This window comes from Cyphomyrmex costatus, unplaced genomic scaffold (assembly GCF_001594065.2).
Source record: "Cyphomyrmex costatus isolate MS0001 unplaced genomic scaffold, Ccosl1.0 scaffold29, whole genome shotgun sequence".
Classification (NCBI taxonomy): domain Eukaryota; kingdom Metazoa; phylum Arthropoda; class Insecta; order Hymenoptera; family Formicidae; genus Cyphomyrmex; species Cyphomyrmex costatus.
In genome coordinates this window covers 2759751-2785056 of record NW_017277017.1, presented here as the reverse complement: position 1 = coordinate 2785056, position 25306 = coordinate 2759751, and the positions used below count along the sequence as shown (strand labels likewise).

Genomic DNA, 25306 nt, shown 5'->3' with positions numbered 1-25306 from the left:
TTAAACGTTAATGTTAAAAAAATTATACTTGTGCATAGTGTTTCTACATATATATGTAATAATCATTTTACATTACCGTATTTCAAATAATTGTCAGTCATTATGCATGAATATTTAGAGAGAAAAACGCATTTAGAATATGTTCCGATACTCTGACAAGTTGAGATGGGTAGGCATCTATGTCCCCGTGTAATTAATAATTTATTCTTTAAAAATATTGAAAAATAATGAACGTTTCGACTCTACTTTCGAGTCATCTTCAGCATAACTGATCTCTTCAATCCTCCGACTTAATTAAAGAAAATATCAGAATGATGTTTTTATCAGAATGATGTAACAAAATCTAAAGTTATAATTTTGAGAATTTTGATTTAATTTATTGTGATATGACTTTTCTTTAATGTTTGAGATCGCACATCAGATCTGTAAATTTGATGGTGACTTGGTCTCAAACTTTCGGAGAATTGAAGAGATTAGTTATGCTGAAGATGAATCCAAAGTAGAGACGAACCGTTCATTATTTTTCAATATTTTTAAAGAAGAAATTATTAATTACGTACAAAGAACCACGTCTGACTCTCTATTGTCTGATCCTCGGATACATATTTCTTGGTTTTTAAATATCGAGAGTTTGTAAGGAAATTACACTTGGCTTTATTATATTACATGACTTAAATAAACAATAATATTTTCCAAACAATATATAAAATTACAAAATTGTAGCGACTATATACATAATACACATTATTAATGAAGAATATTGTCGTAATGCTGGCACTAAAAAATAAAATCAAAATGTAAAAGCTATAAATAAAAAATATTACAAATTGTTATTTCTTAAAAATGGAAAAAATCTTAGATATGGCACATTTCTTTTTATACTCAATTAAAGATTTTTTTATTACATGCATCGTGATATATTTTTTCTATTCCTCATTATTCGATTATTTAATAAGATTTTTCCATACATTTAGGGTATGTATCGTCTTCACGTTCACCCATAGAATGCATCGCTTCAGTGCCTTCCATGTATGAGTATTTACTTAATTAGGCGTAAATATATTTTAAAAAAGTAACGTCACCAAGTAACATGACAAAATAATGTAATTTGGATAAATAAATCACGTAACGAATTGTTCAACTCATTTAGTTACTCAAAAAAGTCACGTAATTTAAATAATCATGTGATATTAAATATAATTTCAATTCATCGTGCAACTTTAGACTTTCGAACAGTTAAATTTTAGAGTACTGTATTATACATATAATTAAAGGGAACTGAAAATATCATCGTATGTTTTTTCAAATTACTTGATGTTAGAAAATCATACACTGATTTTGAACAATTCATTAGTTGATATACTTATCTTACTTACGTGATTTCGATATGTAATTTTGTGCCGTTACTTTTTTAATAAGGGTCTACTAAATACTAAGAAGCACAAATAATACAGCGCTAGAACCATCAATACGGTATATACCATTACGGTGGCACACTCGCAATAATATTACATAATAAATAAGCCCTTCGTAAATTCGATTACGATACCCTTACTTTCGATTCTCATCAGTGAGAGATAACTGTTAACTACACCTGTTCAAGGCTATAAGCATACGCAGAAGAAACGAACGGATAGATGCAGCCTAACGCAGGTCATTACTCTCTTCCGACGATTCTCATAATGGCCTGACTGAATGTTTACGAAAATTGAATCCATCTCACGATTTTGTCTATTCCTAATCAAGTGGACTAAAAGGTTAATAATCGTATGACATTTTTTTGAAATCACAGTTTTACACGTTTCATCTTTGCAATCTCGTTACTAACTATTATAAAATATCGATGTTCATTCGAACCTTACAAAAAGGAATCGCGACACTTTCATAAACTTTGTATTCGGGACGCATATTAATGTACAGCTTTTTATTGTTCACTTCTCGACACTAAAGTGTCAATGACATTGTAACTGCAACAGCGTGTCCACGTCTTTTAGTACAAAACGTAGTTTCAATTTCAAGAAAGTCATATAGTCTGCAATTCGTGAAAGTGTACTGCATTAAATTAACCGAAGACGTAAATAAAATAATTAATTATATTGAAGTTGTTTAAAGAAATAAACAATAAGAGCTGGAATTTTTTCCAGCTAAACATGTTTCCATCCACAAAACACGCAATGGTAAGGTTTTTCGTCTTTATGAATCCCCTCTTATGAATACGCATATTCTACTTATACTCTTTATTACGTCCAAAAGATAGGTCCTTATTAGGATTGAAACGTTACGTACTGGAAGGATGTGTCATTCGGTGGAGTATTAGGTCTTTTTTTTTTCCTGCAAAAGGACGTTGCAGTATTTATTACTTTTACTACTTAAATTAATCATTGATATTGAATTACCAATGTATTTTTCTAACTCTTATGTTGTGTGTGTGTGTGTGTGTGTGCGTGCGTGCGTGCGTGCGTGCGTGCGTGCGTGTGCGCGTGTGTGTGTGTGTGTGTGTGTATGTGTGTGTGGTACACTTAATCACTCACCTAAATAGTTTTCCACAAAGTTCACAACGGTATCATCTGTTTAATTGGTCTGTAAAAAATAAAATGTTAATTTTAACTCAAAGGCATTGAGTAGATTTTCTGAGACATGCAAAAAAATTAAAATTAACATTTTTGTGTAGATGTTAATATTTTTGCATGCCTCAGAAAATTCACTCAAATGTCTTTGAGTTAAAATTAACATTTTATTTCTTACAGCGTGAACTGCTTCATGAAAAATTAATGCGAATTTAGTTTCAAACGTTTTACCACATCTGTCGCATTTATATAGTATTACTTCAGTATGTTCGTCAATTTCGTCTATATTATGCCGATTTGAACTTGTCGCAGATTCAGAGTGCACATCTTAATATTAATAAGAGCGATTGATACGAAGAAAATTTGAAAACAATGTCGTAAATGTGATAATTATTAAAATACAATGCAGAAAGTTACCAAATCTGAAGAATTTAGTTCTGAACTTCATAAGTCTTACCGTACTGCTGAGATACATTTTGTTCGTTACTTGTTCCCCCTTGTCGATTCATTTCTTATTTTGGAAATAAACTTTCACTTTTCAGGGTTATTTTTTATTTCAGTTTATTTTGTAATGTTCCGTATACTGCCTTCGAAATTAACACGTTCTAAATATATTTCACTTTGTTATTATCCACCTAAAATCATAGAAATAAACAATTTTTTAATAATACATTGAAGTTTTAATATACTGATAGTCAGGGCCGGGCAAAATGTTATACATTAAAAGGTAAAAATGAGATACAAAATACAAAATACAAAATATTTTTGTATTTGAATTACATTATTAAAAATACTTTCAATTTTTCTGTTTGAAATATAAAGTACCAATATTTCGAAATTTTTTATTTCAAATACAAAATTCTTTTTTTTTATATAAAAATACAAAATGCTTCCAAAATTTTCACTTGAAATACAAAATGCTATCTATAAGTTAATGTGCATAAGAGAATTTATTTAAACTCAAATTTGATGGATCCATCTCAAATAAAATATTGAAAAGAATCCTTTATTATTAGGTCCTAATAATTTTTAGATCATTACTTGTTGGCTAAACCCAGTTACTTTTTAAAAATAACTAGTTACAGTTACTCGTTACCGAGTAAAAAATGTAACTAGTTACAGTTACAGTTATCGCTTTTTAAAAGTAACTCGTTACAGTTACCGTTACTTGAAAAATAACTTTTCGTTACTTTTCCGTTACTTTTTTAAAATCAATTTAAAAATGTACTTTTGCATTTTTTTTTATATGTAATACTGACAAATATACAGTTTAAAAAAAAAAAAAAAATGTAGAATGGCTCAAATAATAAATTAAATAAAAATAAAATGAGAAGGGTTACGAGCCAAAAATGAAACAGTTTATTTCCGATAAGAACGACGATGACAATGTAATTAAATGTATAAATATATATTAGAACAATACAAAGATAAAAACAAACGACGTTTCGACATTTATTGTCATCGTCTTTTAAACTGTTTCGCTTTTGGGTTCATAACCCTTCTCATTTTACTATTATTTAAATTATTTTTTAATTTTTTTTAAACACAATTTTGTAATTCTAAAACCTGTAAAATATGCAGCAAACTGAAATATTTGTATGTCCTATGTATTACATAGAAGATAGAAGTGTAAAATAATTACTGAATCATAACGGCCGAATGTCTAAGGGCTTTCAAGTCATATTGATAAGCGCTAAATAGCATGTATCCAATCGAACCGTGTTCAATCGTGTGCAAAGTAACGACAAAAGTAACTGTAAATTTCGTTACCGTTACCCAAAAAATGTAACTCGTTACCGTTACAGTTACCAAAAAAAGAAAGTAACGCAGTTACCAGTAAAGTTACCAAAAAAGTAACTTGTAACTGTAACTTCGTTACAAGTAACGAGTTACTTCCATTCCCTGGCTAAACCTTTGCACCAGTTTATCTTTCATCCTTTTTTCACCATGTGAAGAGAAAAGATGAACTAATGCAAAAATTCAACAAAAAGAACAAACTTCATTGCAACATTTGTAATAAATTTTTCTCATACGACAATTACAAATAAAAATATGGAAATTGTATTTAAAATTGTATTAAAGTATATTAAATAACCTATTTAAAATAAAATATACAAGATACCTTCTTCTCTTTTATTTGAAATATTGCCGGCCCTGCTAACATATCTTATTGAATCTGATAAGAATGTAACAGATAGGCATGTTATAACAAAACTAAAACATAAATGTGGCAGGTATTTATAGTTAATATAATCTCTGGCGTTAGACATTTTGTACCCGTATTCATAGTTGTGTCTTATACTTAAAATTTCCTTAAGTTTATCTTTATATGCTATATGAATTATATTACGGGCTACTGCAGAGCGTCTAAAGATGAATTTGTGGAAACCTTAATAATAAGGTCTGATTATGAATATGAGCTTTAATGATTTAATAACTTATATGCAAATACTTACGGCTTAGCGTTGTAATCAGAACGAAGAAGTACGATTGAATTTCAAATTGCTTGCTGACGTCTAAACACGTCAAAATCTTAGGAAATACTGTGTCAAGGTCTATATATGATATGTGTACTTTTGTACCATACATATACATAAACTTATATGTGTCGTATATAAATATACATATAGGTGATTCTATGGAAAGTCGATATGATATTTTGTCCTAGTGGCAAGTTTTCGATATTGTTTATATTATGTGCCTTCCAGCAAGCGACACGGTACGATACAGTGATCATCTCATCCTTGTTTAATATTGGCGAACATCAAGGACGTACTGATGCACTGTGTCGCACCGTATCACGTGTGTCGCTTGTTGGAAGGCACCCACTGTTTTCGTAAAAATCACTTGCAAATATACATCTTATATAATGTATAGTTATTTTGTGATATAAACGTTTACTCATTTTAAATTAGTTTAGTTCTTATTAATTTTCTTTCATGTGTAAAATATATAAGTACACAATTTCAATTTTATATTAAATTTTATTGGACCACGAGAATTAAAAGCAGTGTCCTATTATCTTTTGATTACAATCATGACTAGCAAAATTAATGTGTTAAATATTTTTAAAGCTTTATATTATGTTACGAAGGAAGATTAATAAACACCGTATAAAAACGCATTGTTTAAATTAAAATATCTTTAATGATTTATATATATATATATAGTAACAATATAAGTAAATATTTTAATGTTAAAATTTATTCTCAATTATCTATATACTTGAAAAACAATGATATCAGAAAACTATATTAATGAACTCAGACGTATATTTCCTAAACAGTATATAAAATTACAGAATTGACTACATACATAATATATAATACATTAACATCGAAGAATATTCGTAATGCTGCAATTAAGAAGTAAAACTAAAATGCAAAGAACTGTATACCAAAACCATTAAGAATTGTTATATAGTTAAAAATGAAAGCCTAAGATTTAATACATATCTCTTTTTAATTATTTAAAGATTTTCTAATTACATCCATTATTACATTAAGAACTAATAAATGAACAAATAAAAATTTTAATGTTAAAGCTTATACAATTTTTTATTCTACTTAAAAACAATGATATCAGAAGACTGTACTATATTATTCAATTTAAATATATAGCACTTTTCAAATAATATACGAAATTACAAAATTGTATCGATTACATGCATAATACACATCATTAACGAAGAATATTGTCGTAATGCTGGCACTAAAAAATAAAATCAAAATGCAAAAAGCTATAAATCAAAAATATTACAAATTCTTATTTCTTAAATATAAAAAAAAATCTTAAATAAGGTACATTTCTTTTTATACTGAATTAAAGATTTTTTTATTATATGCATCGTGATATATTTTTTCTATTCTACATTATTTGACTATTTAATAAGATTATTCCATACATTTAGGGTATGTATCGTCTTCACGTTCACCCATGGAAGGCATCGCTTCATGTACCTTCCATGTATGAGTATTTACTTAATTAGACGTAAACGTATTTTGAAAAAAGTAACGTCATCAAGTAACATGACAAAATAATGTAATTTGGATAAATAAATCACGTGACGAATTGTTCAACTCATTTAATTACTCAAAAAAGTCGTGTAATTTAAATAATCATGTGATATTAAATATAATTTTCATTCATCTGCAACTTTAGACTTTAGAACAATTAAATTTTAGAGTACTCTATTATAAAATGAAAGGGAAATGAAAATATCAGCGTATGTTTTTTCAAATTACTGGATGTTAGAAAATCATATACCGATTTGGAACAATTCATTAGTTGATATACTAATCTTATTTACGTGATTTCGACATGTAATTTTGTGTCGTTACTTTTTTAATAAGGATCTACTAAAAAGCACAAATAATACACCTACAGCGGTAGAATCGTTATTATCGTATATACCACTAAAGTGGCACACTCGCAATAATATCACATAATAAATAAGCCCTTTGTAAATTCGATTACGATACCCTTACTTTCGATTTTCGTTAGTGAGAGATAACTGTTTACTGCATCTGTTCAAGGCCACAAGCATACACGCAGAAGGAACGAACAGATAGATGTAGCCTAATGCAGATCATTACTCTCTTCCGACGATTCTCATAATGGCCTGACTGAATGTTTAAGAAAATTGAATCCATCTCACGATTCTGTCTATTCCTAACTAAGTGGACTAAAAGTTTAATAATCGTATGACATTTTTTTGAAATCTCAGTTTCACACGTTTCATCTTTGTAATCTCGTTTCTAACTAAAATGTCGATGTTCATTCGAATCCTACAAAAAAAATCGCGACATTTTCATAAACTTTGTATTCGGGACGCGAATAAATGTACAGCTTCTAATTGTTCACTTCTCGACACCGAAGTGTTAATGTCATTTCAACTGCAACAGCGTGTCCACGTCTTTTAGTACAATACATATATAATTTCAATTTCGAGAAAGTCAAGTAATCTAAAATTCGCGAAAATGTACTCGATATGTAAATAGGTCAATTAATGCCGATTTTCTTGGTTTGGATAAAAAATTAAATGCTTTAGCACAGGTTTCGGATGTATAAGATGTACCCTTTAGTATGTAGGTCTCTATAAGACTTGTAACGTTCCTCATTGAAATGCTGTTTCACCTCGTGGGATCTCAAGTTTGTTTTACGACTGCAAAATGACAGTTTCAATATTTACTATTTTAGACCAGTTCATTTAATCACTGATATTAAATTTACAAGAATTCTCCTAACTCTTGTTTCATGTGTGTGTTGTTCACTATAAACACTCACCTAAACATTTTTCCACAAAACACGCAATGGTAAGGTTTTTCGCCTTTATGAATGCCCTCATGAACACGCATATTCTACTTAGACTTTTTTTTAGGATGCTGTGTCATCATGTGGCGTTTTCTATCTTTTTTTTTACTGCAAAAGGACGTTGCAATATTTATTATTTTTTACTAGTTAAATTAATCATTGATGTTGAATTTTACTAATGAATTTTTCTAACTCTTATGTTGTGTGTGTGCGTGCGGGTGCTCATTCGTGCGTGCGCGCGTGTGGTACACTTAATCACTCACCTAAATATTTTTTCACAACGGTCACAAGGGTATAGTACGATTCTTTGCGCTGTAAAAAAATTTTAACTCGAAGACTTTGAGTGGATTTCCGAGACATGCAGAAATATTAAAATTAACATTTTTGTGTCGATATATAATTATAACATTTTTGCATGTCTCAGATAATTCACTCAATGTCTTTGAGTTAAAATTAATATTTATTTTTTACAGTGTGAATTGTTTCATGAAGCCGTAATGCCGATTTACACATATATGTTTTACCACATAATTATGTAGTCTTATTTCAGTATGTTCGTCTATATTATGCCGATTTGAACTTGTCGGAGATTCAGAGTGCATTAATATTAGAGTCTTAATATTAATAAGAGCGAAAGATATGAAGAAAATTTGAAAAAAATGACGTAAATGTGATAATTATTAAAATACAATGCAGAAAGATATCAAAACTGAAGAATTTAGTTCTGAACTTCATAAGTCTTACCGTGCTGCTGAGATCTTTGCTGAGGTACATTTTGTTCGTTACTTGTTCCCTCTTGTTGATTCATTTCTTGTTTTGGGAATAAACTTTCACTCTTCAGAGTTATTTTTTATTTCAGTTTATTGCAATGTTCCGTATACTGCCTTCGTAGTTAACACGTTCTAAATATATTTTACTTTGTTATTATCCACCTCTTAAATCATAGAAATAAGCAATTTTTTAATAATACATTGAAGTTATAATATACTGATAGTCAGGGCCGGGCAATAAATTATACATCAAAAGGTAATTGAGATACAAAATACAAAATATTTTTGTATTTGAATTACATTATTAAAAATACTTTCAATTTTTCTGTTTGAAATATAAAGTACCAATATTTCGAAATTTTTTATTTCAAATACAAAATTCTTTTTTTTTATATAAAAATACAAAATGCTTCCAAAATTTTTACTTGAAATACAAAATGCTATCTATGAGTTAATGTGCATAAGAGAATTTATTTAAACTCAAATTCGATGGATCCATTTCAAATGAAATACTGAAAAAATTCTTTATTATTAGGTCCTAATAATCCTTAGATCTTTTCTTGTTGGATAAACTTTTGCACCAGTTTATCTTTCACCTTTTTTCACCATGTGAAGAGAAAAGATGAACTAGTGCAAAAATTCAACAAAAAGAACAGACTTTTTTGCAATATTTGTAATAAATTTTTCTCATACGACAATTACAAATAAAAATATGGAAATTGTATTTAAAATTGTATTAAAGTATATTAAATAACCTATTTGAAATAAAATATACAAAATATCTTCTTTCTTTTATTTGAAATATGCCTGGCCCTGCTAACATATCTTATTGAATCCGATAAGAATGTAACAGATAGGTTTGTTATAACAAGATTAAAATGTAGCAGGTATTTAAAGTTAATATAATCTCTGGCGTTAGACATTTTGTACCCGTATTCATAGTTGTGCCTTATAGGTACATAAAATTTCCTTAAGTTTACCTTCATATGCTATACGAATTATATTATGGGTTACTGAGCGTCTAAAGATGAATTAGTGGAAACCTTAATTATAATGTCTGATTATAAATACGGGCTTTAATGATTTAATAACTTATATGAAAATACTTACGGCTTAAGCGTTGCAATCCGAAGAGGTACGGTTGAATTTCAAATTGTTTACTGACGTCTAAACACGTCAAAATCTTGGGAACTATTGTGTCAAGGTCTACATATGATATGTGTACTTCTGTACGATACATATACATAAACTTATATGGTTCGTATAAAGTATACATATAGGTGATTCTATGGAAAGTCGATATGATATTTTGTCCTAGAGGCAAGTTTTCGATATTGTTTATATTATGTGCCTTCCAGCAAGCGACACGGTACGATACAGTGATCATCTCATCCTTGTTTAATATTGGCGAACATCAAGGACGTACTGATGCACTGTGTCGCACCGTATCACGTGTGTCGCTTGTTGGAAGGCACCCACTGTTTTCGTAAAAATCACTTGCAAATATACATCTTATATAATGTATAGTTATTTTGTGATATAAACGTTTACTCATTTTAAATTAGTTTAGTTCTTATTAATTTTCTTTCATGTAAAATATATAAGTACAATTTCAATTTTACATTAAATTTTATTGAACCACGAGAATTAAAAGCAGTGTCTTATTATTATCTTGTGATTAGAATCATGACTAGCAAAATTAATGTGTTAAATATTTTTAAAGCGTTATATTATGTTACGACGAAAGATTAATAAACATCGTATAAAAATGTATTGTTTAAATTAAAATATTTTTAATGATTTAATAACAGTATAAGTAAATATTTCAATGTTAAAATTTGTTCAATTTTCTATTATACTTGAAAAACAATGATATCAGAAAACTGTACTGCATTAATCACAGGTATATAATAATATATTTCCCAAACAGTATATAAAATTACAGAATTGACTACATACATCATGTATATTATCATCAAACAATATTGTCGTAACGCTGCCATTAAGAAATAAAATTAATATGCAAAGAACTGTATTTCAACACCGTTAAAAATTGTTATATAGTTAAAAATGAAAACCTAAGATTTAGTTCATATCTCTTTTTATTTATTTAAAGATTTTCTAATTACATCCATTATTACATCCAAGAACTAATAAATAAACCAGTAAAAATTTTAATGTTAAAACTTTACAATTTTTTATTACACTTGAAAACAATGATATCAGGAAACTGTACTATATTATTCAATTAAGTATATAATATTTTCCAAACAATATATGAAATTACAAAATTGTATCGATTACATGCATAATACACATCATTAACGAAGAATATTGTCGTAATGCTGGCACTAAAAAATAAAATCAAAATGCAAAAAGCTATAAATCAAAAATATTACAAATTCTTATTTCTTAAATATAAAAAAAAATCTTAAATAAGGTACATTTCTTTTTATACTGAATTAAAGATTTTTTTATTATATGCATCGTGATATATTTTTTCTATTCTACATTATTTGACTATTTAATAAGATTATTCCATACATTTAGGGTATGTATCGTCTTCACGTTCACCCATGGAAGGCATCGCTTCATGTACCTTCCATGTATGAGTATTTACTTAATTAGACGTAAACGTATTTTGAAAAAAGTTACGTCACCAAGTAACATGACAAAATAATGTAATTTGGATAAATAAATCACGTGACGAATTGTTCAACTCATTTAATTACTCAAAAAAGTCGTGTAATTTAAATAATCATGTGATATTAAATATAATTTTCATTCATCGTGCAACTTTAGACTTTAGAACAATTAAATTTTAGAGTACTCTATTATAAAATTAAAGGGAAATAAAAATATCAGCGTATGTTTTTTCAAATTACTGGATGTTAGAAAATCATATACCGATTTGGAACAATTCATTAGTTGATATACTAATCTTATTTACGTGATTTCGACATGTAATTTTGTGTCGTTACTTTTTTAACAAGGATCTACTAAAAAGCACAAATAATACACCTACAGCGGTAGAATCGTTATTATCGTATATACCACTAAAGTGGCACACTCGCAATAATATCACATAATAAATAAGCCCTTTGTAAATTCGATTACGATACCCTTACTTTCGATTTTCGTTAGTGAGAGATAACTGTTTACTGCATCTGTTCAAGGCCACAAGCATACACGCAGAAGGAACGAACAGATAGATGTAGCCTAATGCAGATCATTACTCTCTTCCGACGATTCTCATAATGGCCTGACTGAATGTTTAAGAAAATTGAATCCATCTCACGATTCTGTCTATTCCTAACTAAGTGGACTAAAAGTTTAATAATCGTATGACATTTTTTTGAAATCTCAGTTTCACACGTTTCTTTGTAATCTCGTTTCTAACTAAAATGTCGATGTTCATTCGAATCCTACAAAAAAAATCGCGACATTTTCATAAACTTTGTATTCGGGACGCGAATAAATGTACAGCTTCTAATTGTTCACTTCTCGACACCGCGGAAGTGTCAATGTCATTTCAACTGCAACAGTGCCCACGTCTTTTAATACAATACATAATTTCAATTTCAAGAAAGTCATGTAGTCTAAAATTCGCGAAAATGTATTCGATATGTAAAATGGTCAATGTCATTGTAACTGTCGTTTCTCTTTGAAAATTAATAGAATATGTACTTGATATGAAAAAAGGTCAATCAATACCGATTTGATTTAGATCAAGGGGCTAAAATTTACTTAATAGGGCGTTTTTACAATACCGTTTATCACAGATATGGTGAACTCTAAAGTCACGTTCATCTTTCTCTTCACACCTAACTAAAAAAGGATAACGTGGTTTTAGCGTTAACCCTATCTGAGATAAACGGTATTGCAAAAACTCCTTATTATGAAATATTATACGCTTATAAGGATGCTACTTATACTACAATATACCTTAGAATGTCTAGTATTAAAATTATATCCACACTGGAAATGTTTCATCTATAAAACTATATCTTGAAAAAATATCACTTAAAAAAAGTGATCTTACAGTTGTAACGAAGATTATCTAGATACGAAGAATTAGCTAAAATATATAAATGATTAGCAATTATTGTGATACTACATATATTTGACGTCTAACCATTATAGATGAGAGAGATAGAATTTATACTTAGACATTTAATGAAATGTAGAAAGAAAATTGTGTGGCGCATCTATTCATGTATAGGTCAATCATCTTGTTATAAGGTTTGAGTAATTATCAATTTCTTAACTTTCAGATAAATTGTGGATAACTTTATCCAGGAGATATCTCCTGGATAAATTGTATTCTAGAAGATGTCTCTTAGATAATTGTTATCTAAACGTGAAGAAATTAGGCATAAAATACATGCAAAGGACTAGTAGTAGCGGGAAACAAATAGATATATATGATCTTCACGCCTAACATAGTTTGTATAATCCTTTCAATTGTTTAGCATTTAAAAAAATTGTTATGTCGATGGCACATCGGCGCGATACGTGTCGTGCAGTGGATCGAGAATATCAGATCTCAATAAGAGCTGAACCCTTGAACTAGTCGAGTTGCATATCACGCTGTTGTGCCGGGCATAAGTCTATTATCTTTTGTAGCGCAGCGAACATGTTACATTTTAGAGTACGGTGAGCGAACTTAATCCTGCCGCACGACGAACATTCTGGATACGTGAAAAGACTCAACGTAAGTAAGATTTCTGGAACTGTAAAGTGTTAATAAGCGTCGTTTCTTGTTTCGTGTGTGTGTTGTTCACTATAAACGATCACCTAAATATTTTTCCACAAAACACGCAATGGTAAGGTTTTTCGCCTTTATGAATCTTCTTATGAAGACGCATATTCTACTTATCCTCTTTATTACGTCCAATAGATAGGTCCTTATTAGACTGGAAACGTTTTAGATGCTTTATCCTTACGTGTAATTTTACGTGTATTTCTTTACTGCAAAAGGACGTTGCAATATATTTATTATTTTTCACTACTCAAATTAATCATTGATATTGAATTACTAATGTATTTTTCTAACTCTTATGTTGCATGCGTGTGTGCGTGCGTGCGTGCGTGTGTGGGTGTGGGCGTGCGTGCGTGCGTGTGTGCGTGCGTGCGTGCGTGTGTGTGTGTGGTACACTTAATCACTCACCGAAATTCTTTTTCACACAGCAGACACATGTAGATTCCGTATTTATGCACTATAAAAAATAAAATGTTAATTTTAACTCAAAGACATTGGGTGGATTTACCACATATTTCGCATGTATGTGGTCTTATTTCAGTACGTTCGTCTATATTATGCCGATTTGAACTTGTCGGAGATTCAGAGTGCACATCTTAATATTAATAAGAGCGATTGATACGAAGAAAATTTGAAAACAATGTCGTAAATGTGATAATTATTAAAATACAATGCAGAAAGTTACCAAATCTGAAGAATTTAGTTCTGAACTTCATAAGTCTTACCGTACTGCTGAGATACATTTTGTTCGTTACTTGTTCCCCCTTGTCGATTCATTTCTTATTTTGGAAATAAACTTTCACTTTTCAGGGTTATTTTTTATTTCAGTTTATTTTGTAATGTTCCGTATACTGCCTTCGAAATTAACAAGTTCTAAATATATTTCACTTTGTTATTATCCACCTAAAATCATAGAAATAAGCAATTTTTTAATAATACATTAAAGTTATAATGTGCTGATAATCAGGGCCGGGCAAAATACATCAAGATGTAATTGAGATACCAAATACAAAATATAAAATATTTTTGTATTTGAATTATATTATTAAAAACGCTTTTAATTTTTCAGTTTAAAGTACCAATAACAAAATTTTTTATTTCAAATACAAAATTCTTTTTTTGTATAAAAATACAAAATGCTTCCAAAATCTTCCTTGAAATACAAATTGCTATTTATGAGTTAATGCATATAAGAGAATTTATTTAAACTCAAATTTGATGGATCCACACATTTCAAATGAAATACTGAAAAAAATCCTTTATTAGATCCTAATAATTCTTAGATCTGTTCTTGTTGGCTTTCAGTTTATCTTTCATTCTTTTTTCACCAGGTGAAGAAAAAAGATGAACTAGTGTAAAAGTTCAGCAAAATGTACAGACTTCTTTGCAACATTTGTAATAAATTTTTCTCATACGACAATTACAAATAAAAATTTGGAAATTGTATTTAAAATTGTATTAAATAATCTATTTAAAATAAAATATACAAAATATCTTCTTTTCTTTTATTTGAAATATGCCTGGCCCTGCTAACATCTCTTATTAAATCCAATAAGAATGTAACAGATAGGTTTGTTATAATAAGATTAAAATGTAAATGTAGCTGGTATTTAAAGTTAATACAATCTCCGGCGTTAGACATTTTGTACCCGTATTCATAGTTGTATCTTATACTTAAAATTTCCTTAAGTTTATCTTCATATGCTATATGAATTATATTACGGGCTACTGCAGAGCGTCTAAAGATGAATTTGTGGAACCTTAATAATAAGGTCTGATTATGAATATGAGCTTTATTGATTTAATAACTTATATGCAAATACTTACGGCTTAAGCGTTGTAATCAGAACGAAGAAGTACGATTGAATTTCAAATTGTTTACTGACGTCTAAACACGTCAAAATCTTGGGTACTACTGTGTCAAGGTCTACATATGATATGTGTACTTTTGTACCATACATATAAGTCTATGTATATGTATGGTACATAAGTACACATATCATATATAGACCTTGTAAAGGAGCCGATATGACATTTTGTCCTAGTGACAAGTTTTCGATATTGTTTATATTATGTGCCTTCCAACAAGCGACACGGTACGATACAGTGATCATCTCATCCTTGTTTAATATTGGCGAACATCAAGGACGTACTGATGCACTGTGTCGCACCGTATCACGTGTGTCGCTTGTTGGAAGGCACCCACTGTTTTCGTAAAAATCACTTGCAAATATACATCTTATATAATGTATAGTTATTTTGTGATATAAACGTTTACTCATTTTAAATTAGTTTAGTTCCTATTAATTTTCTTTCATGTGTAAAATATATAAGTACAATTTCAATTTTACATTAAATTTCATTGAACCACGAGAATTAAAAGCAATGTCTTATTATCTTGTATTTAGAATCATGACTAACAAAATTAATGTGTTAAATATTTTTAAAGGGTCATATTTTGTTATGACAGAAGATTATTAGACATCGTATAAAAACATATTATTTAAATAAAAATATTTTTAATGATTTAATAACAGTATAATATTTCAATGTTAAAATGTATTCAATTTTCTATTACACTTAAAAAACAATAAATATCAGGAAACTGTACTATATTAATCAATTCAGATATATGTTTCCTAAACAGTATATAAAATTACACAATTAACTACGTATATAATATATATTATTATCGAAGAATATTGTTGTAATGCTGGCATTATAAGAAGTAAAATCAAAATGCAAAGATCTGTATACCAAAACTATTAAAAAAAAAATTGTCATATTGTTAAAAATAAAAACCTAAGGTCTAGTAAATATCTTTTGTACTTATTTAAAGATTTTCTTATTACATCCATTGTGATATATTTTTTTCTATTTTATTATTTAATTATTTAATACAATCTTTCCATACATTTTGAGTACGTATCGTCTTCATGTTGCCCACTAAAGACATTGTTTAATGTACTTTTCATATTGAGAGACAAATATAAAACACTTATCATATTCATTTTACATGCACATATACATATACATATATGTATGGGCATATAAAATATAGGAAAGACTCTGTCTCATTGTTACAGCTTTTAAAATTTCAGCATTCACAAGCCCGATAGGACCAAACTAATCCCGCGAAGATACACAAACAATCTAAAGATGCCGGTCTGACTTCTGATTTGTGATTTTCCTTGCTCCACAACTCTGATGGCAAGAGAGCCCGACAATGTGATCCTTCGAATCTCAGCCTCAGCTGTAGAATCTGTAAAATTTAAGGCCCTTTTCACGAGAGAGAGAGAGAGAGAGAGAGAGAGAGAGAGAGAGAGAGAGAGAGAGAGAGAGAGAGAGAGAGAGAGAGAGAGAGAGAGAGAGAGAGAGAGAGAGAGAGGGGGGGGGGGGTGAAATTAGCTGGAGAATTAAATATTACATTTTTGTAAAAATGTGATATTTAAGATACTATGTAAGCATTTTATATTATGACAGTATATTTAAATCGTTTTAATAATGATGTACTGCAAATAAATTTGGAAACTTTTAGAAACGTATTCTCTATTTAAGTTGAAAATTAGCGAAACTATTTTAAACAAAAATACTATTTCTATGATTTTAAATGTAAATAGTTTTTTACAGGCAATTTTTCTTAACATAAGCTATCACAAAGCGCATTGTATTATAAACCATACACTTTACACTTTTTTTAGATTAACAAATTAATATTTATAACGTTAACGATTGAAAAAGTTGCAGTTGTAAAATCAATATTGTAATATAAATATTGTAGTAATAAATACAATAGTTAACAATTTTTTAGATTTGTTATAAAAATTTATGGAAAATTTTATACAATTTGTTACCATAAGTTAAACGGAAAATTTATTAACGTTGCACCACCTAAACGTTTATTCTTCTTTTTCCATTGCTTATTTAATATTATTGTTTGAAGTTTGAAGATAATAAATTTGGTCTATTTATTTTACATAGATTCAGTCATGGGTTCAGTAACAATAAGTCATAATAAGCAGTTAATAACTGTTTTAAATTATTTTAAAAATGAGTTAATGTATAATAATTGGCATTTGATTATCTCAAGCCTATAATTTAGCCTTTAACATTTTTTAACATGTTTTAGCTTCATATTATTTATACGCAGTAGAATTCGTTCGATGGATCATTAGTGTTTTATGACGGTAGTTGATCGGTGAATGGTCCTAGTCTGTTTAGCAGGCAATTACCGATTCTATGGTGCTCCCTTCGAGAAGACTCGATCGACGTACCAGACGCAAAAGAGAATCCGTCTCTTTTCGCTTAAATTTGGGAACCGAGTTCGGTACACTCACAACTCCGAGCAATCGTAATTTCGCAGGCAGCAGAAGTTTAGCCGCCGGGCTTTCGTTCGAGAGATAGAGCTTAGAAGTCAAATATCGGGAATTTCATTTGCGCGCCGCTATGTATTATTCAATCGTACTCAAAGGAGTTTCCTCGCGGGATAAGCTGCCGTTGAACTCATCAATCACTGTTCTCGGCTCTGACAGACTATTCCAATAAGCTCAACTGTCGGGATTAGTACTTGTGAAATCGATGTATGTCATCAAAGTGAACAAAAACTTTATTTCATACTACCGAAGGCACAAGTATGCACTGTGCGCTTTATTATCACAGTTCTTTATTATAATTTTTTTCTTTACTTTTGATATCGCAAGAATGGGAAATATATACATAATAGTTGATTTACAAATATTTATTTACTAGCAATTTAGAATCGTATAAAGAAAGTTACGTATATACTTAAGATGCAGAAATCTCTATATAAATTATCTTCATAATACTAGTAGAGTACAAGTAACAAAACGCTAGGTTTATGGTATGAAAGTACTACACAGTATGACACTTTTATGAAATATTTATTAATCTTTTATTGATTAAGCAACTTAGCCTTATGTAGATAATTGTCAAAGCAATATTAGCTGTACTCTCCAGATATTTTTGGCGCTGATGTAATTTTATCACATGTTTTATAAGGTGGACAGTAATCCTTGCAAAATGTAACTTGATCGATGAAAATCTGCACGTCGGTATGTGGCTCCTTAATATGCTTAAAAACAAGTTCACCATCCCTTACATATTCATGAAAGGGTATTGTACATACTCGTTTCCAACCAAAACCTTCCGCAATTCGGGCGATATATCTGTAATGGATATGATCATATTAGGTATCAGACTACAGATTTATCTGTGTAAATCTGTCGATTTAATTTTGTTAACGCTGCGATCCTATCCGCGTAATATATATAGTGTAAGGTGACGATAGATAATGTTTCGTATCAAGTAACGCGCTCATACGCTGAGAGATGCATCAAATCGCATCAGTCGCATGTTAATCCTAATTAACGCGATCATTATTCTTTTAATGATGACACGAAGCCATATGTCACCTGTCTCCAGTTTGAATTACAAGGTAACAGTTACGCTGAGTATGTGACGTACAGTGGATAGAGGCCGACGATCTTTCTCGTTGATTCGCAACCCGTTGTGAAAATTACTCAAGATCCTATCGAGGCGAGCGAACCGCGTCGAAACGACTCGCATTCCTTACGCGTTTATAGCCTAACCAGAATTCCATGGTCAACCAGCTGGACTCACCTATTGTTGCAGTCAACACGGAACAATCGATAGCCGCAATCGCGCGCGAGATACCAGCTATCCAGCACGAGCTTTCTAGCAATACCCTGGTTCCGGAAGTCCGGCCTGACCGCGAGATAGCTGCACTCGAAGATCTTGAGAACGCAATAGCGCTCCCAGAGATTCGGCTTGCCGGTCACGTATGCCTCGAACTCGATCACGTCGCGGGTCGGTCCGCATTCACAGCACCTAGCGAACTCGACAAACTTGTCGGGATCCCAAGGACAGGAGCCGGCGTTCACCACAGCACCTATGATACAATCGTCTTCTCCTTCAGCAATTAACGTCATACCCTCTCGGATTTCGTTGTACATGATTTGTAGTAATGATGGAGCAGGCTCCTCTTCGCTCAAACCAATGTTCACCATGGTTGGATCGTCTTTGTAGAACGCGTCATACATGAAAGTCATTACATTGTCGTAGTCCTCCGGTAAAGCAAATCGTGTTTTGCAAACTGGCTGATTCTATTATATATATTGTTATATATATTCTATATGTGTATAGATATGTACAAAATATAAATTTTTCTGATAGTAAATGTAAACACAAGTATCAAGAATTTGAGTATCAATGAGAGTTTTCTCTACAAGCATTATCTTGTAGAAAATTTAAAACTGAAACTTAGAGAATTTAACTTATTTTACAGATTATGAAAATATTTATTAAACCCAACATTATATATTTCCATTTCTGTAATTTTTATTAAACATAAATCTTTATACATAAGGAACTTACGGAATAATTTTTCATCGTGATGCGTAAATAATAGTCTCGATTTCTTAATACGCCAAGGTTCGATTTGTATTTCAAACATCTTGGAACTGGGCAAATGAATCTTGACAAAATCGATATCATATTTCTGCCACGGTGACCTCAAAATATATGTCTACTCGGTTTTGCAATTCTTTATTAAAATATGCACACACCTCAAAGCGTTCTTACATGCATTCCACAATAGATCTGCTGCATTGACGTCGATTGACATTTTACATGTAGTTTTTCATTTTTATTATTTTTAGGTACGTTTATTTATGTATACGTTACGAGATACAATACACGAGGTATCACAGGCAGCGTAAAAACAAAAGCCCCTTACCTGGCTCTTTTTAGTATATTAATAATAAATGGCAACTCGTGAGACTACACACACGTGCTTGATGGAAAATTAAATATATTATTCACGTTTCTCCTGTGCTTCTCTACGATGTACTCCTTGCTTTTCTGTCATTTTTTTACGATAATCGCGTTATTCAAATTGCGGAACAAATGCCTCCAAAATGTAGTATTTTTTGGTACTTTTTTTTCTTGCTGTTTCACTGCTAGGGTTTTTTTTTTCTAGTGAAGATAAACGGTGACAATAAACTATCGTGGAAAGACGATCAGATTCCCGAAATCAGGCGTTCTCAGAGAATCACACGAGCACTTCGGACGTGCGATGGTCAAATAAAAAGGAAGGAAAGCAAGATACGAAGCGAACGTCCGCTTCGAAGGATTGGAGATTATCAGAAGATAAATTGCATTTCTTCTCGGGATAAAACGTCGCCGTCAAGGCAAACTGTCAGATCTACTTCTTTGACGTAAATTATCCAAGGTCTGACGGTTCGTTACGTATAGGTGTTGAGGTTTCGCGAAAACATTGATTGAACTACGAACGAAATAAAATAATTTAGATCAAAGTCGTTGTGTTATACTTTTCTCGAATTCCACATTGGTTTCTATGTAAATTCGTAAAGGAGGGCGCGCTTCGCTTCTATTAAGAAGCATTCCGGACGGTAAAACTTAACGCCGACGTTCCGTAGTTTCTAGAAGACCAGGTCGGACGATAACTCAAACACGGGTCTATTCATTCATGGCCGTTGTACGAAGTGATATGGGTGGCAGCCTGCAGAGCGGCATCTGATTTATGTATTCGCGCCGCGTTCCACCGCTTCCGATATACATGCACCTTTATATACACCGCGTACATAGACCGACAGATACATATAATACAACCATCGCGTGCGTGCACGTACATACATACGCATCGACGCGCGACGTGTGTACGTGAGGGTGGTAGCTACGTGCGAATATACACACGTACATATATAAGGTGGTACTCGCAGATACGTATGCGAGGATGGTAGGTGCCGCGGCTTATTGTTGATGAATGCGGGGAACCCGAGCTCACTGAGCCACGAAGGGGATGCGGGCTTTATACATACATATATAGCGTAGTCAGACTACAGTGAAGTTCGTAGGAGGCCGATAGGTATACGTTACTAAAGTGGAATGCTCTCGCGGGCCCTGGTGGTGAGTCCGCAATGAGAACGCGGAGAGACTCGTATATGCATCAATTATGTGCCTTGATTCTCATTTCGCGGCAGGACTACTTGCGAAAGATTGCAATTTATCGGTACAACAATGCAGGCATTGTTTAATATCCATTAACCGCCCTCCGGCCGAATGCGGTTACCGTTGGGTCGTATATTCGATCATTTGCCAGTTGCATAAATAAAACTAGACTCACCGTGATGAATTGGAGAAAGCGGGAAATTAAATTTATTGCCGCGACTCCAATTATGACAGGCAATTTTTATGCGGAAGTAGAAAATTATTGAAATAACGGAAATATTGTCAACTGGTAGATACATGGAAAGAATAAACTTTGCTGGAAAATTTAAAATTTTATTGGATACTTAAAATAATTTTGTTCGTTCATTAAAATATTTATGTTGAAAACTAAAAAATGATAATCAATATGTACAAAATTTTAATCTTTTAGCAAATAGTTTGAATTTTAACAATATTATTTTGATAATCTAACACGAAATCATTTTCAGATCTGTATTCAGTTAATTTTAAATCTTCCAGCACAAATTCTTTCTATGTAGGAAAAAAAATTACAATAATATTAAAATAAATGATATAAAATACGTTTATATCTCTCTTTAATGGTTTATTAGCAAAACGTTAATCAACTAAATGTAAAAACAATGTAAAAATCAATCATTGTAAATATAAAATGTGAGAACAAGAGAGAACAGATTCTCGCTTAATAATTTTGTATTTCACTAAATGTGCTACGCATGTACCAGATGAGGTGGAATACGATAAATGTTTGAATACGCAATAAATGTTTGAATACGTGTATTGTGCATTTGTTCAAACCTTTTTGTATTTATCTCTGAATTAACGGCTATGATACTGTACTATTGCGACTCACGCAAGCGTCATACATATGTTAACGTAGGCCGTCGTTGTTGAAAGCGAACTTTCAACCCCTCGTTAAGCCTGTCTGCTTTATGAATCCACCCAAGTTCTCGAAGAATCCGTCTTAGGGTGACCTTGGGTTTCTCGGTTGTCTCATCTGTTTCTCGTTTCTCTGTTTGTTGGCTTCCACCTCGACGAATCTGGAACCGTTATTCTTGCCTCTCACGTATTTGCCTTCAGTAGCCATGTTTTTCGCCGTATCGACCATGATTCGCGAAACGTCTATCCTGACGTCCGTTGCTGTAGAAATCAGCGTCCTTTTTTAACTCATCTTTGTGATAAACGTTACGATATCCGGCGGTGTTACGAGCTTTCGCGCGGCCATCTCTTGTCTCGTAGATAGCTCCCTTCTTTTTCACAACTTCTTCTTTATGATTCTTTGCGCTATCCTCGTTTTCGGAATGGCTTTTACTCTTACCAGAGACTTCGGTGTACTCAACCTTCTCGTTCTCCTTTCTCGTGTCGCTCTTCGAACCTACCTCGAAGACGGCGGGACTGTTGGTACCGTGATCATCTCTCGCGACTTGTGCCTCATACTTTGACGCAGCGTAATACGCATCGTCATCTTGATTAAATCTATTGGATTTACCAGAGTTCCCGTCGTTTGTCGCGGGGGCTCGTAATGTTGCACTTTTGCGACCCGGACTGGTTTGCGATTTTGCAAACTCAAGTTCCATGTGGGTGACTCCAGGTGGCTTCACACCCTTATAACCGATCGGCAACATTTCCGCTTCAGGTTCTATAATCAAGGGTAACAAGACCGGACTGCTTTTTGCCTTTGCAACGATCGCTCTCATTGTCGACAGTCTCCCCTCCTCGAACTCTTCACTATCTTCGAGGATCTTGAACAATTTAGTCACAGATAGCTGCTTCTCGAAATCGTAGCCATTAGCTATTGATTTTGGATTGAACAATCTTGAACTGCTAATGTACCTCTCATTAGATCGGTCTCTCGACGGATGCGCGCAAACACAGAGCATAGCGCAAGCGACATACCATGCTGCATAGATCTTCATTTGTTTCGTGGATGTCCCCGTTGCTTGAAAGCAACCGGGTAGTCCAATCTAATTCACGAATTTGCTCGAAATTATATTTGTATATTTTAGTAGATATAGATAGACTATAGGCACAAGACAGTGACTTCTGATGTGGTAACGCGCCGGCATGCACTGTAACAATCGCGCAATAATACCAGCTCTTTTATATCCGTTCGACAATCGTTCAGCCGAACCGAAGACCGATCATCGATTTCACATGGCCTTAGCGTATCTATCGTAGCGTACAATCAATTCAAGATCAACGGTGGTTTACGGTACTAGTCGATCAGTGATGCAAAGCGAACTCATGGGATTAGATTGCAGCTTTAGGGAGCAGGAATGTGTTGTGAAATATAGATACATATTTCTCCAATTTGTATGAAAGGAATCGAATGCTCGTTAGTTTGAAAATTTTATTTTTTCAGATAGAAAAATGAAATGATTTGAACTTAGATATATTCTCTATAAATTTGATCAATTGACGAGTAACTCTTCGAATTATTATGCAATCCCGTCGAAATATTGTGTAATGTTGTGGTGAAAGAAAAACCGTTAATAACGCGCTCCACATTTGAAGCACCGACGCGACCATGAAACTCTTGACGTCGCTAAATAGCGTGTCACTTACACGATGACGGAAGAACAAACGTGTCCTTCTAGCATGCGTATATAAAGCGATAATGTTGACGAACGGATATAACAGTGCCGGACAATTCGGCCACGAGACAACGATTGTTATCCGGTGTATGGTGGTTATCGGGATGCGGGATTTGGTTAGCATCAGTTTAATGTTAGCTCTGCTGTCAGCTAATACATACGGCGATGGTGCGTCATCGGCAAGGACTGCACACATGACAGTCTCTAAGATGAAAATAACCGATCTCGAGACCTCGGCAAGCGGATACGCGTACAATCAGCAAGCGGGTCTTCCGGTCTTATACACGCGGTATACCAATCATGGAAGCGGACGTTACTACCATGCACCGACGGCAGTGCATTACATCGTTGGCAGTCCTGCACCTGTTGCGCCCACCGTTTCTGAAACTGCGTCGTCGCACGAACCCGTTCTGCTCGCGTATGCGACTGCGAAGCACGGAATTGCACCGTACGTAGCGCGCCAGCCTTACTCGCGCGATGGATTCATTAATTATGGCGTGGGCCAATTAGCGAAATACGCGCAACCGCTTGAGCCGCCTCAACTGACTGCACGTGCGCCATATTATACGCCTGACACATTTAAACCGCGCGAAACGGATAAAAACATCGACAAGAGGAGCGACGACGAGGAGAATGGGGACGATTATGACAGCGATGAGGACGACGACGGCGATAAAAAGAAGAAAAAAGGGCATGTGCCTGAGAATCGCGAAAAAGCAGTTGATTTTATAGCAACCCATCCTATTCACGGCCTCGACAACTCTCGTTCAGATATCGACGTTTCGTTTGAACACGGTGAAAAGTATTCGGCCGCGCAGAATTCCGCTCATGGAGAAAAGGGCGACAAAGGGTACAGCAAACGAGTAGAATTTGACGTGGGTGAACGCGAACAGCATGATAAAAGCAGGCAACAAGGTGGCTTTTTGCTTTATTTTTTTCTAAAGACATTGATTTTCTCAATACGCTTTTAAACGTGTATATTTTTGCATAAAATGTGTGTTTACTCCGGATGAAATATTACTTTTTGCTGGATCTTTCAGAACATTACGATGCTGAAACTGGACACAAAAAAAAGCACAGTGACGTAGCTGGAAATTATGGCCACTATAATGAAACTGAGAGTGGTGAGAAGGGTAGTAGTTATGGGCAGACATCATACCACAAAAAAGGGCAAAAGACCAGTGGCTTTCATAAAGTCTACCACAAGGATGAATATAAAAAGCATACCGATTTCTATGATGAGAGCCACAAGAAAGGTTATTTCGACAAGCA

The 25306-nt window shown here is 32.5% G+C and overlaps 1 protein-coding gene across 1 annotated transcript in view; it reads right to left on the bottom strand.

Moving 5' to 3' along the window:
- The window catches only part of LOC108775183 (uncharacterized), a 44110-nt gene extending 20754 nt beyond the window's left edge, over positions 1–23356 (bottom strand). Inside the window, 4 exon segments of the mRNA XM_018541470.1 lie at positions 18383–18598; positions 19053–19555; positions 22477–22525; positions 22527–23356. Of these exon segments, the coding sequence (XP_018396972.1) occupies positions 18383–18598; positions 19053–19555; positions 22477–22525; positions 22527–23356 (1598 nt within the window).
- Between the last annotated feature and the right edge of the window lie 1950 nt (positions 23357–25306).